The sequence below is a fragment of the Convolutriloba macropyga genome, chromosome 12 (assembly GCF_964194025.1).
Source record: "Convolutriloba macropyga chromosome 12, txConMacr16.3, whole genome shotgun sequence".
Taxonomy (NCBI): domain Eukaryota; kingdom Metazoa; phylum Xenacoelomorpha; order Acoela; family Convolutidae; genus Convolutriloba; species Convolutriloba macropyga.
Genome location: NC_134479.1, coordinates 35,693,239 through 35,714,344, shown reverse-complemented (window position 1 = coordinate 35,714,344; position 21,106 = coordinate 35,693,239). Strand labels below are relative to the sequence as shown.

General features: G+C 35.8%; 2 protein-coding genes across 3 annotated transcripts in view; both read right to left on the bottom strand.

Moving 5' to 3' along the window:
- Nucleotides 1-19,387, bottom strand: part of LOC142350878 (hsc70-interacting protein-like) — a 79,553-nt gene extending 60,166 nt beyond the window's left edge. The window contains exon 1 of the mRNA XM_075402862.1: nt 19,378-19,387. The gene's annotated coding sequence lies outside the window, so the exon portion shown is untranslated. The remainder of the gene's footprint in view (nt 1-19,377) is intronic.
- The window catches only part of LOC142350880 (uncharacterized), a 28,620-nt gene continuing 20,452 nt past the window's right edge, over nt 12,939-21,106 (bottom strand). For both annotated transcript variants that reach the window (XR_012760922.1, XM_075402863.1), the window contains one exon: nt 12,939-13,158. Coding sequence is in view for 1 of the 2 variants with exons in the window: in XM_075402863.1 (XP_075258978.1) it covers nt 13,020-13,158 (139 nt within the window). In the remaining variant the exon portion in view is untranslated. The remainder of the gene's footprint in view (nt 13,159-21,106) is intronic.

Below are 21,106 nucleotides of genomic sequence, written 5' to 3'. Positions count from 1 at the left end.
TAAGCGCGAACGGCAAAAGAGGGTGTTTCAATCATGGCAAAAGAGGGTATTTCTATCGACACTCTGCTCGAAGATCCCCCAGACGAGGTCATCCTACCTCTTCAACCTACATACGAGAGCAATGTTGAAAACAGCACATCTCAGAGCGAAAGACATTGAAAAATCCGAAACGAGCAATTGAAGAACTCGTGGCTAAAGCCTTGTCAGAAAATAGAACTCATAGTTATATTGTGCGGTGAAAAACCCTGGAAGTATTGGGATAACAAAGCAGTCTCCCTAACGTATCTTAGCCTGGGGATGGAGGGTAGACGAATATTTGGTTCTCAAGAACCAAATATACAAATTGATCGGGTAACAACACAGGATCTGTGGGAAAGTCTAGATAGAGTGTTTACTAAACAACGAAACATCCTTTTCGATCGGTATACCTTTCTCACCAGAAAACAACTGAAGGGAGAACCTGTGGAAAAGTTCTACGGTTGTCTTCGGGAACTATCCTTGAATTTCAATTTAAGAAGCCACGAGGAATCAATCATTCGTGATGTCTTCATAGCAAACATGCAAGGTGGTGAAATCCAAAGAGAATTGCTAAAGGAGACAAGAACAGCGAAGAAGGCACTAGAAGTTGCCATGAAATGGGAATACAAATGGGAATACAAATGGGAATACAAAATGGGAATACAAAATCAACTGAAATGGGAATACAAAATCAACTGAAAATATCTGGGACCGCAGCTCAGACGTCCACAAACGAAATTACCAGTACGACAGTGAATATTGTACAAGGATCATGGAATAGATCACGCCCCTTCGACTAACCAATTTCTCAAGCCTACAATTTGTCCAAACTCTGGATATGGATGGTCAGCTTTGCATAGACAAAATTGTCCTGCCCGTGGAAAGAATTGTAAAAATTGTGGTATTGTTAACCACTTTGCAAAAGTCTGTCGCAAACCTAAACTCCCCTATAAATCAATTACCAGAGTAAATAACGTAGATGATTCTGTTTCTGAGGCGGCCACAGTAGGTACCTCTACAACAGCGGTCGAACAAGTCAACAATATAGACAGACTACTTAAGCAGCAGAGCATATACGACGCAAACTTTGGTGCGGATTATGACGACTATAATGATAATTGTGTGGCGACGATTTCAGTTAAAAGCGACACTCGAGAAGTGGAACCGGTGTATTTGGACATTTGTGTCGGGAATACGACGACAAAAGTTTTGGTGGATTCGGGAAGCGTGTGCTTAATTATTAATAAAAGTCTCGCAACGCGGTGGTGTCAGCGTGCAAAAAAAGCTACTGGGTACAGTCACCAGAGATACATGACCTGAAAACTTTTTCTAATTATATAATCAAGATTTCAGATGTGATTAGAACATCAATCAAATGTAATGACTGGATAGCCACGGGCGTTGATGTAACAGTAGTGGAAGATGGTTATCGACACATCATTGGACGAGATCTCTTCTCAAAGCTAGGCTTTTCTCTCACACAGTTGAAACAAGTCGCAAATATTGATCAAAACCAATGTTTAATCAAGAAACAGATTGAATTTGATTTTCCAGATCTCATCACGAGAATCGGTAAATCTTTGACACATTCAGTCAAATCCACATTTCACAAACAGTTTACACCTACATTTCACATTTCACAAACATTTCACAAGTCAAATCCACATTTCACAAACAGTTTACACCTACACATCAAAAAGGACGACGAGTCCCAATTAATTTACAACCACTAGTTAATTCAGAACTCAAAAAATTACATGACGAAAAACATATCATAAAAAAATTAAACTGTTGTTCAGATAAAAACTTCATTTCCGCAATAGTTACCACAGTAGAGAAAGATGAAACAGTTAAACTGGCTTTAGACTCCAAAATTTTGAATAAATTTTTTCATAAAAATAAATACCAAATGCCGAATATAGATAATTTAATTGACACGATTCAACAAAGTTTTAATACAACCGCATCACAAGAGAGCGCATATTTTTCGAATTTGGATTTGAAGTACGCATATAGTCAACTTAATCTAGACCCGGAAACGGCTCGGCATTGCAACTTTAATATTATTAGTAGTGAGGGAACTGACACTTATCGTTTTATTACCGGTTTCTATGGACTAACTGATATGCCAGCGGCTTCCAAAAAGTAATGGACTATACATTAGTCGGACTTCAAGAAACTTATTGCTTTTTGGACGATATAATCATAGTTAGTCGAGGTTCTAAAGAAGAACTTTTAAAGTCAGTCTAAAAATGTTTAAAGAAATTAGATGAGGATAATTTGCGAATAAATTTACCTAAATGTCACTTCGCTAAAACTGAATCTGAAAGGTCAGGACATAAATTTACTCAGTCAAGAATCACACCACTTGAATCAAAAACAGCGGCCATCTTATCACTACCAGTACCAAACAACTTAAAACAACTACGATCATTTTTAGGCTCTGTTCACTATATAGGAAAATTCATCCCTAACCTATCACAGTTGTGCCACCCACTTCGGCCATTACTTAAAAAGAACATAAAATTTGTTTGGAATGATGAACATGAAACTCACTTTCAATCAATTAAAAATAAAGTCGCAAATGTAACGGAAAATACACATTATAATCTACACTTGGAAACGCGGATCAAATGCGACGCATCTAGAGCGGGATTACGAGCAGCATTAGCGCTACGCTCACCTACAGGTTGGCATACAGTTGCATCCGGGTTTCGTTTCCTCAACTCAAACGAAGAACGATACAGTGTTAACGAATTAGAATTATTATGAGTTGTGTGGTCCGTTGAATATTTTAAATACTATTTATTTGGCAAATCATTCACAATCATCACAGATCATCCAGCACTACTTTCAATTATGAAGGAACACCGGTCCAACAAATCTTATAATAGTCGTTTAACCCGTTGGATAGATCGTCTTTTACCTTTTGATTTTAATATTGAACACATACCAGGCGCAAAAATGGGGCTGGTAGATTATATTTCCCGCCAACCAAATCAAAAAGCAAAAGTTACAAACCAATGTGATGAGGAATTTGCAGTAGCAACAATTACCCGCATTCGTGACGATATTGCAGCAATTTATTAAAATACCACACAGCAAAACTGCCAATCACAGCACTTTTGCAGCGTCAATCACACACATTCCACACGTGCCTCACATCCTCACTCAACAAACTATTCAAATTTGCTTTCTGCTATTAATCGTAACACCACTCAGTTGCTTCTCGAGAACTCTGCAAACACAGCTCAAATCCATTCTAAATCAAATTCCAACACACACTCAAGTCGATTCCAGCCGAAATTCAAACCACAAGCAGACTCAACTCAAATTCATTCAATCTTCCAATTCAATATGACAAGCCCGTGGTCAAACCCGCAAAACCCCCCACCCACAGCAGGGTCACATTCCAGTCGACCGTCAACTCCGCCGTGAACTCCACCAATTCTTCAAATGACGGCCAAAATTTGGAACTCTCGAAGGAGGAAGTCTTCGAAAAAAACTTAACGCAGTTGTTTACTAAGGGATTCCTGGCCGTCCTCATTAGTAAAGACGCCGTCCTTAAAGAGGTGCGAGATTGCATCTTGCAAAATGACCCACAACGGTGTAAAGAGGTGAACCCTTTGTTGTTCTCATACTGGAGGGACTTGCACGTACGGTATGGTTGTGTATGTGTGGACGAACGTGTGGCAATTCCACACTCAATTCAAGACGCGGTACTCGAGAGTCTCCATCTCACGCACCCTGGCAGCTGGGGTATGATAATCCTGGGACAATATGCATTTTGGCCATATATATATCGTGAAATCCTAAACAAGGCTGCCCAGTGCAAGCCTTGCACTGATATTGTAAGAATCTCAAACCCGTTGTTCCGGCGTCAAAAAAGAAGCCTCTATTAAATTGTTCAGAACCCAATGAAGAAAAACAAATTGATTTTGGTGGCCCTATTACAAATGAAAAAAATCAACATATCCATTTTCTTGCATGCATTGACCGCTTTTCCAAACATCCTACTGTAGAAGTCCTTGATAAAGCTAACGGACGACCTAATGTAATTAAATTTTCAGATGAATACATGCAAATTCACGGTGTTCCCCGAAATATTAGATTAGATCAAGCTCGTTGTTTAATAGGATATAAAGTTAAGCATTTCTGTAAACAACATAAAATTAACATAATCATCAATCCTGCTAATGACCATAGAGCTTTTGGATTAGGAGAGCGTTTGATACAAACTATTAAACGACGCTTAGGCTGCATGAAATTAGATAATAGAAATAACACATTCACAATTGAAGAAGCCATAAAGTCAATAGTATATCAATTGCGTATATGCAAACAAAAGACAACAAATGTAACACCTTTCCAATCACATTTTGGAAGAAAGCCAAATACACCACTAAGTAAAATTAGCACAAATACCAAAGTCATCAAATTTATGATATGAAAGCGTTCTCCACCACTATTTAGACGCAGATACAGTTCCCGTCGAGGACTACCTCGATGAAAATGGATGGGTGACCGGTGACCGCAGTGACATACCCATTGAAAAGGCGATGCAAAAGGCAGAAGTGGATGCAGGCCGTCGTTATAATGGTGACACGAACAAATCGGTGTCCAGATTCATTATGCATCCGAAACTAAATAACCCCATTCCACGGTCGGAAAAGTCACTGGAAAATAAACTAGCACGCAGGGGTGTCTAAGAGGTCCAAAAGAGATCTTAGTGGTCAATGGGAAACATTGGCCCCCGGCAGTACAGTTGTCCGAACTTCTGACACGACCACTGTCATTAAGGAACCCGGAGTTCCAGAAGTAAGTGTGAGGAACAGCAACATTGCGAAATTCGGCACTCGCGCCGAACGTTATACAGAGTTCTGGCAATACGCTCAAAGACGTCCTCTTCCTTATGAGAAAACCACGCAAGAAAAAATTGCTCAACACACAAAGGACCTTAAAAAGAAATATCGTGGGAAGATTAAAATTCGCCATCGACCTACCCAATCTGATGCCGCCTTCAGGGGTTTCATCAGCGAACAGCAATATTTCGAAGGCCATGTCTTCCCGTAAACCGAAGAAGCCACAACCGGGAAGTAATCGCTCGAACAAGTCGTCAATCAAATTAAATACGTCCAACGCATCCTCTGTTGCTTCGTCATCGGTCACCTCGTCCACTGCTTCGCCGTCCACATCGAGAACGAAAAAGAATCGACGAGCTCTGGACTATTTTGGTTTCGAGAATTCGGTCTGTTCCATTAGTGATGACCCTGCCCCTGTTTCCAGAAGACAAAAGACTGCAAATCCGGTTATTGAAACGATCCTCCAAGAAGAGGCGTCACAGCCTCCAGCAACTGAAACAGAATTTGAGCTCCCAGTAGTGAGTCCCCCTGCACCTCCCCCTGTCGGAACCTGGTCTCCGGAGAGTTACGAATACGACGACTATGCAAGGGAGATTAGCATGAGTGTTTTCGACGCAGAAAACCAAATTTAAAACTAAGTAAACTATTGTTCAAAACTTATTGCTTCAATGCACTTCAATTTTAATTTATTTAATTAGCAGTTATTTAATGTAAATCTGGATTTGCAGTACAATTGTGTTGATTTTCTGTTAAAGTTCTCTATTTTTTTGTGAACGTGTTTAGTTTTTAAACTGTTAAAATTCATTTGGTTTCCTTGCAGTAAATCATATTCATTTAATTTGTTTGGGATACGCACCACTATTGTGCAATAATTTGTGTTTTGTACTTACGATTAACTGTAACTGTCAAGGACTTACATGTAATGTAATCTAACCAGCATAACTCCCTCCATTCCACAATAAATTCTGTTGATTGTTGCTGCTCTCCTTAATTTACTAATTATACTAACCAGTACATATGTTATTAATATCCTAAATTTTACACTGTTGCAGTTAAAAACTTAATTAGAGCCGAGGATATGTGGTACGGTTGTACCATATTAAGTTCATGTTCAGTTGTCTAAGTATAGTTGCATTTTAAGTTTGCCCTTGTCTGACTAAAATTCATAATTCACATACGTTAAGTTTGACGCCGACTAATAAGTCATATTTTCAGTTTGTTCACATCACCCACTTATTACCATTTTCATTCAAATAAATTTCATCACTTAATTCAGTTGCTCTTAATCTACTCTGTTTTCCAATAAGAAGAAACCAATTGGATTCGAGGAGGATTTCCACGTGAGATAAAATACAGCAACATTCGTAGCTCAATTGCTAAGCAAAACTAAAAGTGGTAATCCCACTAAATAATAATAGCTTGGATTCGCACTTCGAATCCCACTCTACAATTCCTAAGTGGATTTTTTGGCTCAAATACGTATCTCTACGGTCAGGGATATCACACCTTCAATAGTTCTGAACTTTTACTGACTGCATTCAAGATTCATTTCTAGTTAGTGAACATCATTTTATCGAAAAAAGAATTTCTTATCATGACCCATTCGGAACGAAGTGAAACTGTGTAGATAGCCACCAAGAATCAGTTAGAATTTAACATAAAATTTCGTTTGAACAAGTTTATTTGAATGGACGGCATTTTTCCTTTGTTGCAGAAATTTTCAAACTCTACTGTTGTGGCAATATCCTTGTCCTGGTCAAATAGTGGTACAGCTGGTTGAACTCTAATTCAACTAAGTTTTTAGCCTCACTTAATCCTGCCTAGTTCACAAAAAATCAAATGAAGCGCTTTTCTTTCCTAAACATTCTTGTTACCGGCTACCAAAAAGATAGAAACAAAGCACGAAAGTCCATTGTTGTCAAAAACAAAATTATCGATCTTGATTTGGTGATAGAATTTTTTAGTTTCGTGAAAATGCTCAATCAGAAAATAATAATTATTATTTCTGCTATATACTTTCCTCCAGAATGGAGCCCGTACCATCTCAGTAGCGTCAACTTGAGCAAAATACGGAAAAGCTCATGCATAAAGCAAGATTATTCGCCGCTGACAGCAACCTTTTAACTTGCGACAATAAACTCAGTAACCCTTGCTGTTCAATTCTGACATCTACATCTGAACTTGAAACAAACTTGTTAGAAACTTTAGTTAAAAACTGCCTCAACAGATTTCTTGATTCCAAATTAAATATTTTTCTCTTTAATAGTTCTGAACTTTTTACTGACTGCATTCAAGATTCATTTCTATTTAGTGAACATAAAAATGCGTTTGAACAAGTTTATGGGAATGGACTGTATTTTTTCTTTGTTGCAGAACTTTTCAAACCCTACTGTTATTGCAATATCGATGTCCTGGTCAAATAGTTGTACAGCTGGGTGCACTCTAACATAACTTAGAGTTCTTAACCTCACTCAATCCTGGCTGGTTCCCAAAAAATCAAATGAGGAGCTTTTGTTTCCTAAACATTCTTTTACCGGCTACCAAAAATAGGCTGCTCAATGAGCTTTAAGGGAATCTATCTAATACTTTGAATGGACGGCTAAAGGCTGTTAAGACTTTGAAAATTATTCTCCGCATTTACTTTAAAAAATTATCCGATCTTAACAATAATTTCGTGAACTGTAAAGGATTCTTATTAATGAGAGGATATCTTTCCATTCTACTCTAAATAAAATTTATCTGGATTGACTTCTAACTATTGGTTTTATGACTTCAAATTTTCTTTTTTTTCTAAAAAAAATTTTGTAGGTTTTCTTTTCATAAATTTGGCTCCTTCTTTTGAAATCTTTCAACATTATCGTAATACTGATAGTTCCCATGAGTTGAGAAAAAACGTTCAATGTCTCTTAGAGAAAAATTTCAGATAAAAGTCAATGTTTAAATGGCTTTTTAAGTGGTTTAAAGTGGCTTCTTTAAATAGCAATGTTTAAGTGGTATCAAAATTTGTGTTTCTCTTTCTTATCCTTAGTCCGTTTCTATGGCTTATTCTAAACAAAGATAGGTCCTATCGGTTTTGTAATGACTTTTTAATAATTTTATCAAGACTTAGTTCGTTAAAAGCTAATGGTTTTTCAGAGGTTTGAAGTTATTAGTTTTGAAGAAAGTTGATTGATTTTTAAATTTTACCGTATTATATTTTTGTCGCCTTGTTAGCTAGTCCCATTATGGAAAAGTCACATATGCTGTTTAAATAAGAAAAAAACAAATTTATGTAGGTTTGGCTATATCTGATTGCAATTTGACGTTGTTACTAGGTGCTTTTAATTTTAGATATTGCCGTGAAATTTATTGTTTTTGCTGATTTTGTTGTTTGTTTTTGGTTGTCCTAGTCTTGTTAATGGCAGATTTCGTGAGCTTAAGCATGACCGATGAAGCATGGTATTATGTAGTTACTTTAGCAGTTTGGCTGTGCAACGATTTTTTGTAAACTCAAACGATTGTTTTTGATTATCTGTTTTTTGGATGACAATTAGGTCAAATATGTAGATGACCTGGGGTCAGAATTACTCGGGCTAATTTGCTCTCAACCCTCACCAATCAATTTTTTCTCGTATAGTACTGGTGGAAATCGGGATTTTTGAAAATCGGTCAACAAAACACAAACAAAAAAGTAGCGCAGAGATTTCCGAAGGTTGACATTTTTTCCTTGTCCAATCATCTCTCGAACATCTTGACATCAAAGAAACAATACTGCGCAAATTTCAACAGATGAAAAAATTTGACAAAATGAGATATAAGACTGTAACACAGTTGATTAATGTCGATAGTGAAGAGAGCAATGCGCTGGTATCAAGGTCACCTCATTGCCACAAAAATAAACAATGGATTGATAGCCAACTTTTTGTCAGCTGTGAAATCTCAACTCAAGACACCAGAGAATTACCGCCTTACCAAAAAACATACAGTTGAAGCAGCTCTGACTTTCAAAGAAAATTGGTGGTCGATGGCAAACATAACAAGATGGCCCAGAAACCGAAAATGTTTCCGAAGATGAAACATGACCAAACGCTTTGACAATGCTAAGAAATAATATACGTAGGTTAAATATTGTAAACTAAAAATTGAAGATTCTTAGCATCATGAATCTCAAAAAATACGTTGTTAGCCTCAATTAATCCTGGTTAGTTCTCGAAATATCAAATCAATCGCTTTTCTATCCTAAAATTTCTATTTATCGGCTACCAAAAATAAAGAAAGAAAGCACCAATTTTTTTTTCTTCAAAAACTCAGTCAACAACAAAATTATCAATCTTGATTTGGAGTTAGACCTCTTAAGTGTCCTAAAAAAGCTTATTCATAAAATAATTATTGTTAAGTGTGTTTTTTTTGCCTTCAGAATGTACCAGCTCAGTAGTGTCAATTTTAGCAAATTACTGAAACGCTTGTGCACAAAACAAAAATTTTCGCGGCAGACAGCGACCTCATAATTGGCGACATTAAATTCAGTAAACCTTGCTGGTCAGCAATTAATTCTACAACTGAACTTAAAACAAATTTTGTCGAAAACTTATTTGAACAACTGCCTCACCAGATCTCTTGATACTATATTAGACATTGTTTCCTGTAATGCTTCTGAGTTATGTACGGACTGCAGTCAAGATTTATTTCTAGGCAGTCAAAATCAATATAATGAAAAAAATTTTCTGATCATAACCCAATCAAAACGCAGTTAAACTTTAGATATCGACCAAGCACAGGAAAGAAATTAGCAAAAAATTTCGTTTAAGCAGAATGAATAAGATAGACTCAATTCTTCCATTGTTGCAGAACTTTTCAAACCCTACTGTTACGTCAACATGGATGTCCTTGTCAAGTAGTGGTACAGCTGGTTGAAATCTAATGTAACTTACTATGAAAAAACTCTAGCTGGGACCATGAGAGCATTTTACGTCGAACCTATCTATGTGCCGAAGTCCGTATTTATGGCACCCAACAGACCCAATAATGACACCCACTAGATTTATAACGTCTTTTTGTCCCAATCCCACTTGTGGGTGGAGAAACTATACACTCCAATCGTTTTATTTTGTTCAGTCAATTTTGACCAATAAAAATTTTCATTGTAGAGAGATCCGAGTGTTATCCTTAAAAAACTCGCCCATTGTAGAAACTGAAACAAAAACGATTTTTCGAATCTAGTTTTTTTCAATCATATATAAAAATTTATAATTTTATTTTAACACTGGATAATGGGCATGATTCTATTCACTTTTAGCCTGACTTTTGTTCAATTTAACAATTTTTCCATGGAAATAATAATTCAAAAATACATTTCGCGCTACTAAATGAAACAGTTTTACATTTCTAATAGACGAAAGACAACAAAAATGCAAATTTTGATCTCAAAGGGAAGTGTACTATAAAAAAATCGAATTTTTTTAGAGCTGTTTTTTCCTAAAAACCCTTTGTATTTCACTGTGCTTAAGTCACCTCTAGACAAATAACATTTCATCTCAAGGTTCCGTTAACGACAAGCCTCTTTCAGAGTCAAATGACGCCCAATGAACAAAATATTTGTTCTCTAGAAATCGCTAATGTTTTTTATTCGACTCTGAGTTTTCGTAAATTTTAATGAATTCTTGATCTGTTTTTTTGAGATTATACTATTTTTTTCCTAGTTCTGTGGCATAAACTTTGTAACTAAAGGTGCAATAAGCTTCCCAATGAGCTTCAAGTGTATCTTTCTAGTCCTTTGAGTGGACAGCTAATGGTTGTTAAGACTTTAAAAATCATTTTCCGCTTTTCTTTTTGAAAAGTATCCGATATTAACCTTATTTTTGTAAACTCTAAGTCATTCCTGGTAATGACAGAATATTTTTCCTTTCTAAATCAAAAAAATCTAATCTGGATAACTGTATTGACTTCTAACTATTGGCTTTATGACTTCGAATTTTCTTTTTTACTAAAAAAAATTTCGAAGGTTTTTTCATACCTTTGGTTCCTTCTTTTGAAATCTTTTAGCATTTTTGTAATACTGATAATTCCCATGAATTGAGAGAAAACGTTCAATGTTTCTTAGAGTAAAATTTCAGATAAATGTCTATGTTTAAATGGCTTCGACACTTTTCTACTGAATTTTTGGATTTTGCCTGTGTTTGTTTTTGTTTCCGTAGTCATAAGACCTATTGTGATGCTTTATTGGTAATCTATAAATGACAAACAAAACAATCTGCCCATCGAGGCATAACGCAGCATATTTAATGACTTCCATTAAAGGCTGTTGAAACTAATGTCGTTGTTACTACGATCTTTCTCATTTTTCGAAATTTTCGTGGGTTTAGTTTACATGTTAATATTTGTTAATTTTTTGAAGTCTTTTTTTTAAAAAGGAAACATTCGATTGCTGCTTCAAAAATAACCTAACGTAGGAACTTTGTTTACTGAAAGGTTCGTTTTTTAATGGCTTCGACACTTTTCTCACCCCATTTTTTCTACTTTGCTGTTTTTGACTGTTTTTTTAAATCTTTATGTAATCGTAAACTCCAGAGAGATCTCATGAACCTCTATTTGAGGGATGATTGAATGATGTTACTCAATGCACTCAGTGTATAGCGATTGGTCTCAAAGTTTATTATATTCGTTTTCAAAGAAATTTCCAGTTCTTGTTCTTTATTCAGATTGTAACTTACTCTCATCATTGAGAGGTCACATCCACATCCCTGTGAATTGCAAATCAATATTCTACGGATATTATGCCGTAACTGATGTTCTTTTTGAGAAAATTTGCTTTCATACAAATTTTGTGAGTGATCAAAATTTGTGTTTCTCTTTATTATCCTTAGTCCGTTTCTATGGCTTAGTCTAACCAAAGACAGGTCCTATCGGTTTTGTAAGGACATTTTAGTAAATTTATCAAGAATTAGTTCGTTAAAGGCTAATGGTTTTTCAGACGTTTGAAGTTAATTGTTTTGAAGAATGTTGATTGATTTTTGAATTTTGCCATATTATATTTTTCGTCGACTTGTTAGCTAGTCCCATTAAGGAAAAGTCATAGCTGCTGTATAAATGAGAAAAAAAGCAATTTATTTTGTTTCGTTATGTCTGATTGCATTTGACGTTGTTACTAGGTGCTTTTAATTTTAGATATTGAGTTTTTGCCGTAAAATTTTGTTTTGCTAATTGTGTTGTTTGTTTATATTTCTCGTAGTCGTTTTAATGGCAGATCTGATGAGCACTGTTTTGAGGCATGTTTTTTTGTAGTTAAATTAGTAATTTGGGTGTGCAAAGGTATTTTTAAGCTCAAACATCTTTTTTTGATTATCTCTTCTTTTGTTTGACAGTTCAGTCAAAAATGTAGATGAACTCGGGTCGGATCATCATGTGCAAACTCGCATTACCGAGCCTGCTAGTCACATTTCACAGTCAAAATCTCTGTAGCCAAAAAATGAATCGAAACATTTTTTTTATTTGTAAAGCTTTCTAATTTAGGATATTCAAAGAAGTTAGAGGAAAAACTAATTGTCTGCTATGGTGAAAGAAAAGTCAGTGCTCTTACTTTTTAGCCCCTTTTCAGTCTTCTTCTTGTGAAATTGCTCTATTTTATGTTAGATTCGCCTTCGTTCTGTACAAAATTTTTTTTCTTGACTTTAGTGACGAATAGTTTGTTTGAGGAAGTAAAATCCGATGAAAATAATTGTCCTGATTTAGAATTTAATGATTTTTTTTCTTATTGCTTAATTAAAATGTCGTTTTTGTCACAAGGTTTTTTGTTTGTCATTTTTTTTGGCACAAACAATCGGAGTAAAAAGCTGCCATTCAAACCTCCAATGATCTTTGTCTCTTGTCAAAATTGTTTTGAGTTGTTTTTTTTTCAGGTTTTTCCTGAAATTACTAAAATTTATGATGTAAATGCTCTGTTTTGGAAATTAAGATTTTTTGCCATATGGAAAGTTTACTAGAAAATAAAGTAGTAATACAATATTTTGCGCTTTTTCAAACGTAATCCGATTATATTTTTGGTGTTATATTACAAAAGTGTAAACAATACTAATTAGAAGCTATATAATTTAGTCTGATCGAGATACAAAATGAACAAATTTTTTTCTACAATTTAAATTTACATCTAGTCTCTTCATTACATCAGTACAATCCAAGAATCTCTTTATTGTAATAGTTGATGACTCGTTCGTATTTGTCAAATTTGGTGAAGAAACACTCGCTCAGTTGACACGACTCTTGATGGCTCAGTCGGTCCAGTCTCTCCTGGGCATTGAAGTACCTGAGGCACACCAAAAGTTATTAATGGAAGCACACCATAATCTCACAAAAAATAGTGACCAATTTTCAATCAACCCGTTACAACCAATTTATTCTCGCTGGTGGAATGATGGTGGAATACGGGTGGACGCCCGCCTCGGCTCGGATTTTATGAAAATCTGTCACTAAACGTAAATACGTAACCCAGAGAATTCAAAAGGTTGACATTTTTCACCAAGGTTGAGATTTCCGTAAATGCATGTAAAGTTGAAAATTAAATTTGCTTAATTTTCCATTAGTTAATTGTTGCTGTTATCTTTTCTCCTGTCCAACATTTGTGGCATCTTTTCCAACTATTGTTGAGTTACGTTCTCGTTGTTGACATTTTAACTAGCTACAGCTACATAACCACTTAAGTTTAGTTTTATGTCAGCAAATTAGTCTTTCGTTGAAGGCGGAAAATGAAGTATGGCTAAATTGAATTTAACAAAATGCCAGACGAAAATTGGGAAATCGACACATCTTGCAAACAAAATCATGCGCAAAACTTTTGAACACAGCCACCGGAAAATAGCAATCGTTGACCTTCAGGGTGTCCCATTTTTTCACCCCTATTCATTTAACCCCCTATCATTTAACCCCGATTTATTCAACCCTGTATCATTTAACCCCTATATCTTATTTTAACCCCACTATCATTTCACCCCGATTTTAATCCCTATAAAATAAGGATTATTAAATTAGCAATAAAATCATTTGGCCATGCCTCGCGGGCCATGGCCATGCCTCAGCGGCCCGTGGGACTTGATATGAAACTATCACAACCGAACGAGGGATTAATCTATCCACTTAATTATGACAAAACATGCCTTTAATGTCGACTGCTAATTAGCGGGATGAAATGATAGATGGGTGAAGTGATAGCGGGGTTAAATGATAGAGGGGTGAATAAATCGGGGTTAAATGATAGGGGGTTAAATGAATAGGGGTGAAATGAAGTAGAACCGACCTTCAGGAAGCAGATAAAAATTTATACAGAAAAAAGAAAAATTGACAGAATTTTTTTTCTAATTAAAAAGGGGTTCTAATTAGATATTCAGTATCAGCTAGACGCTAAAAATATCTATTACAGCTTTTAAACAGGAGGCTATTGAGCTTAATACTAATTCAGCTAGCAATAGCGCTGAAGAATTTTGATAACCTAATGAACTCTTACTTAATTACCGGACACTATCGGTTTATCCCGTTTGTTTTCATTTGGTCCTTCGAACATGACCGTGCTCACTATTTTAGGTAATCATGTCCGTGTTCAATATATTGCATAATCATGACCGTATTATCACTATATTGCATAATCATATAATCGGTTGCTATAAACTGAAACAACTAATTATATGAAATTTTGCTTCGTTTACAAACGATGAAAGCTGCAATTAAAGTCACCTAATGAAAACCGCAAAAATTAAAAACTTTTGAAAAAATCTAAAAATTTGGTATTATTTTTGAAAAGAAATAGAGTACAAGTCACACAAATTATCAAATACAAATTGAGACGCTTATCCCAACAAAACAAATTCTAAATTCTTTTTAGCAACCAAAAATACACGTTGTCAAGGAGATTGCGTGATAAGACCGCAATAAACAACAATTAATAAAAAAGTCAACAGTTCATTGTTGTTTTTTGAAACGGGCGGCGTTAAGTCAAAGAGAGCATCACCTGTGATATGGAAACAGTTAATCAACTAACTCCCGTATCCTCGGCAACAGATGAGTTTTTTTCATTTATGAGACTGAGAGATAACACATCAAAGTGTGCAACAAAATTTAGCAAAACTTAGAAATTTGGTAATGATAATTTAAAACAAAACAAAACAATCAACTTCAAATGCAAAGAAAGCAATAACTCTGAATGAATCAATTAGGTGGAATTATTTATTCCAACAAACAACCTCTGAGACCACCTGTCTCTAATGCATTTAAATGACAACACCACAAAAAGCAACCGATGAATTTTGTCTGTAATGATAGCAATTGATAAAACATAAAAAATAATATAAAAGGTGCAATGATCAAGTTTCACCAACTTTTAATACACAAATATATAACAAAAAGTGTTTGCTCAAAGACCCTATCAGAACAGCTCTCTGCAAACTTCTTCCTGTGTCGCTCCCTTTACTATTTCAGCTTCAATAAAATCTTAACTTAACTTTGATTCCTCGTCGCAGTGAAAAGTCCGAAATGTGAGCAGATATTTAAGAAAAAATGCACCGATGAATCCAAGTACTTTGGATTTCAAAATGAGAGCGTCTGAAAAATACGGCTGAGAGGCTGACTGTTGCTACTTATAAGACACAAAATTAAGTAACCTAGATGCGATCAAGTACCATCGGGACATTCGTTAGGCTTTTTATTGAATTTTTATGTTTTTTGATTGTTAATTTCGTTAATACTTAAAATAATTAACTAAAAATTTCAAAAATTATCTTTTTTGATATAAATTGTATAAGAAAAACTATACGGAGGGTCAATGACAGAAAAGATGCATTGTTATTTTAAGTTTCAGCGTTACTCGTGATAATCATGTTAGCGGCCAACCATACTACATCACAGCACTTCTCAAGTACTGATATAGTTAAACAAAATCTTCTTAGTTTTAAAACATCTCGCTAAAGCATCCCACTCGAGTGGAGATATTTTCCAAAAACTATGTAAGAAATGTGCTGAAATGCTCTCATTTTTCTAAAACTTCAGCGCAGAAATTTTACATAATAATGCGTTGAAATGCGCTGAAATTTGCAAGAAATGAGCTGAAAACCTTCAATTTTCAAAAAAAAACAGAGTCGTCTGAGACTGGAACCATAATTTCATGTGCCGTTTCCACAACTTAATCCACTGCGTCATCGATTCCTGAAAATTTTCCTGAATTGCGCTGAAATGCTGTCGTACAGATTAACAATCTGTAGGTTGAATTGATTCGCGTAACCGATTTATTCAAATTTAGTGTTCCAATTTAGTGGTTATTCGCGGAGCGAATCGACACTTAATTTTGATGCTTGTTAACTTTATATTCTGAATACAGAATAATTGTAGATTTGGCGGAGCGAAAGTTCGTTCTCTTATTGAATGGGTATTTTGCTTAGCGAAATAAGCTTAATTTGTATCTTGTCTAAATTAAGACTTTAGCGGAGCCAATTCTAGCTTAAACGAAAGACAACTAAATTCAATTCAGAAAATGAGCAGAATGATTCCAATTAAGATTAAATAAAACTGATCAACAATTTGTTCACAACATTACATTTCCAATTGCGGCAACTTAAAATCACGAGACAACATGAACAGACAAAAATATCATACACAGGATGTAAACAAAATTAAAATTGTGAAAACTTAAGATTTGATCTTCAGAACAAGAACTAATTGATGAATGAAATAATGGTAAATGAAAATGATCTAAATTGATTTAGCTTAAAATGAACTGATTAGCTGCACCAAATCAATAGCCCCCAGACTGACACGTACTATTTTACCACATTTCCCCCCTGCCGAAAATAAATGACAAAGTTATTTATCAGAAAATTAATAACATATGTACTGGTTAAATAATTAATACTATAGTGTTTTGAATCAGAAATGTTTCATTTGTTAAATGTCAATAGTTTCGATTAAAATGTTTTAATTGCTATCACTTTCATAATATCTTTCGGCCTCGCCGACCGTCATCGATGATTCTGGTCCCTCGTAATTGGGCGAAACATAGAATTGTGTTGGGTACGATTGTGTAGGTGAAAATGGGCCGACTGTAAAGTCAGTTTCGCTTTGTTGAGTTTGGGCAGCGGCTGTCTCTATGGCTGAGATTATCGATTTGTTTTGTGTTTGTTGTTGCTTGATGATCCGTCTCCTTTTGTTTCTCGCACTTACACCAAGACTGGATGTTGTAGGGGGACAATTTTGTACATATGTGACTGATTCATCTGATTCGGTAACCGAGATTGTTGAGCGTTTTCGTTTTAAAGGAATTAATGCAGCTGAGGCTTTTGTAGCAGCTTTACGTTTTGGTCTGCTGGGTGGCTCTGCTGTAACAGTTGAACTAGATGGCATCTCCATTGGCACCGCGAAATCACTTCTTATTTCTGCGGGTTGTTTCGGCGGTGCTCTTGTTATCGATCTCTTTTGTTTTGTGGGCATTCGTACCCGAAGAGCGCGTGTTACATTAGAATGTATTGAAGAGACCGTATTGACATCATCTGCAAATTTCCTGTGCTTCATGCGTTTACCTCCCTCCAGCTTCTTCCTTAACTCTTTCCCATGATGGCTGATCAGTTCTTCGGTTGTTTTCCCGATGGTGTCTTTGGTCGTCGATTTGCGTAGTCTTGCAGTTCGGTTTGACGTTCGGCTTTTGTGCCAAATTTTGCTAAGTCTAAATTTCTGATAGTTACGTCTCTTTTTCCTGGTTCTTTAATGACTGAAGTGAAATTATCCGTTTTTAGCACCGAAGATCCGGGTGCCAACACGTCGTATAACCCATCTAAACTTTTCTTAGATCGTTTCGTGCGCGATCTCTTTTTAGCGAGTTTTACTTCTAATGAAGCTTCTGTTCGAGGCACTGATTGTCCAACGTCTGGGTGGGGAATCACTCTTGATTCTTTGTTCGGGTCCTCGTTTTTTCTTTTTGTCGCATCTTTGCTTAGCCTGTCTTTGTTCAACTCAATTTCTGTGTCGCTTCGTCCTTCATTGGTCCAATTTTCATCAGCAATGAGTTCCTCCCATCTGACAGTCTCCAAATCTAAATATTTATTAAAAAAATTTTTGTAAGTCAGACTTTTTGGGTCCGGTTTAATCGTTATTTTTTTAAAGGAGTATTCGCCTTTCTACCAAATTGTGCCTCCAATGGTGATATATTAATAGTCTTTTGACGGCATATTCGGAGCTGGTAAGTTATTGAATTTATTGATGATTTCAGATAGAATTGATTTGTCGCCACCGTTTTAATGCAAGCTAATCGATTCTTGATAGTTTGAATTAGACTTTCAACTTAGCCGATTGCTCTGTGATCGTGTATTGGTGCTTCAATTAAATGTATGTTATTTTGACTACAAAAGGTTTTAACTTGTTGTCCCGTTTGGCATCGAGCTTGATCCAATCTAATTTTTCTGGGTATACCGTGTAGCAAAACATATTCTTGAAGAAATTTCAAAATATTATCTGCATTAGCTCTATCAAATACTTCTGCAGATGGAAATTTTGAAAATCGATCAATACATTCAAGAAAGTGAATCTCTTGATTTTTTTCATTATAGATTGGTCCTCCAAAATCAATTTGAATTTCTTCATTTGGAATTTTGCATAACTTTAATGGTGCCCATTTATTATCAGGTATAATAGATTTTAAATTTTTACCGATCTTGACACAGGGATTGCATTTTGCGGTCTTTGTAGCTATGTCCCTGTGCATATTTGGCCACCACGCGTGAGTCGCCATATCGGACATCCCCCATGTTCCAGGATGAGTTGCATGAATGGCGTCAATGTATGCATCTTTGATTGCATGGGGAAGGGCTATCCTGTCGTCGATGCAGACACATCCATTCTTAACATGCAAGTCTTTCCAGAAAGAATGTATATAGGGTGATATCTGCTTACATCGGTCCTCATTTTCGGTTAGGATGCAATCTCGTATCTCTTTTAGAATCGCATCCTTAGTTGTAAGGCTAGCCATTAGGGAACTGGAGAAAATCTTTGAGAGTGCGAAGTTAAAAGAGTCCAAATAGAGATCATCTACCGAAGGCGAAGTGACTGTTGTCGTATCCGTAGTTGGAGTGATTGGCGTTGCGGGGACTGTTTGGGCTGATGATAGTCCTGCTTCGTCTGCAAAACGTACTCTGGAGGGCGTCGATTGTTTGACTTGCATCAAAGTTTCATCGTCGGAATTTGATTGCGACATCATGTAGATTTTATTGAAATTGTTTGCGATTCGTTGGAAGTTGTTTAATTCAGGTAGCGACTGTTTGGTAGAACGATTCAAGGCAAAAAGCGAGTGAGGAATGTTAGCTGTCTCGATTTTCGTATTGGAATCTAAGTTATTTGGTGTTAATTTGTTAATTGAGTTATCATTATTCGTAATTGTAGAATATTCTGGATTTCGCGGTGCGAATTCACTGCATAAGTTGTTAGAGGAATTTTGATTATTTGAGGCTCGTTTTTTAAGCGAATTTCGCGCTGCGAAGTCGACGTAATTTTCTGTATTTAATAAGAAGCGTTTCGCACCGCGTTTAATTACATCCATTTTTGCTACTATAAATTGCTCGTCGTATGCAGATATATTAACAGCTTTTTGTTGCGAGTCGCGAGAGATATAATCCACTAATCCCATTTTTGAGCCAGGGAGATGATCAATTGAAAAATCAAATGGTATTAATAGATCTACCCAACGTGTCAATCTAGTGTTATAAGATTTGTTAAATCTGTTCTCTCTCATGATTGAGAGAAGAGCCCTATGATCAGTGATTACAGTGAATGGTTTGCCGTATAAGTAATATTTAAAGTGTTCCACGGACCAAACAACACCCAAAAGTTCGAGCTCATTTATGCTATATCTGTCCTCAACAGAATTCAAAAATCGTGACGCGAATGCTACTGCATGCCAGCCATTAGCTGTTCGTTGTTCTAATGCACATCCCAAACCTTTACGTGAAGCGTCGCAGTTTTTTCGTGTTTCTAACTCCGGGTTAAAATGTTTATTTTCAGTAGTTTATGCAATTTGTTCTTTAATCAATGAGAACTGTTTTTAATGCTCATCCGTCCAGAGAAATTTTGTATTTTTCTTAAGAAGAGGTCGGAGTGGGGTAGCATAGTTGTGACAAACTTGGAATGAATTTTCTAAGTGATCTACTGAACCCATAAACGATCGGAGTTTTTTAAGATTGGTAGGTGCTGATAATTTTCCGATTGCATCCGTTTTATTTGACAGTGGAGTTACACCTGATTGCGTAACATTATGTCCGAGCCATTCGATTTTTTCTTTTGTGAAGTGAAATTTTGCAAGATTTATTCGGAGATTTTTTGTTCTAATTTTATTCGACAATTCCGTACTAAATCGAGATGTTTTTCTATTCCACCTCGGCTCACTATCAATATATCGTCTAAGAAACAGAAAGTATTATCCAGTCCTGCGAGAGTGCAATCAATAGCTTTTTGAAATTCAGCAGGCTTATGTGTAAGACCGTAAAATCCAGTTTTGAAGCAATATGTGCCAGTCATGTCTCCGCTAACAATATTAAGGTTACAATGGCGGGCCGTATCAATATGTAACTCTAGTTGGCTATATGCGTACTGCAAATCAAGAGTTGTAAAATAACCAGTCTCTTGCGGCGCCGTTGACAGTGTTTGAGAAATCGTTTGATTTAGCGAGTCTATGTTTGGCATTTGATACTTGTTTTTGTGAATGGCTTTATTTAGATTTTTGAAATCTAGTGCTCTTTTGATTGACTGATCCTTTTTTACTGTGATGACTATTGCAGAAATAAAAAAATTGATCAGAACAATTAGTTAGTTTTTCTACATGTCCTTCGTTTAGCAATTTTTCAAGTTCAATTTTCACTTTCGGTTGAAGATGTATTGGCACTTTTCTTCCTTTTTGATGTGTCACTCGATAATTTTTGTGAATTTTTGAGTTAACCGTGTGATGTTTAGATTTTCCGATTCGTGAGATCAAATCTGGGAATTCTTTTGCTAATGACCTTTTTATTGCACAAGTTTGATCTATGTTATTGACTTCAACATTCGGGCAAGGTTTCTGCAATATTTTTATGCCTAATTGATCAAAAAGGTCTCGTCCGAGAAATGGTCGGAAAACATCAGCTACAACCGTGATTTTTGCTTTCTGAATTTTCCAATCGTTGCATCGAACTGGCGTTTTCAAAGTGCCTAGAGTTTTGACAATATTATTAGAAAAAGACTTTAATTCTAATGAC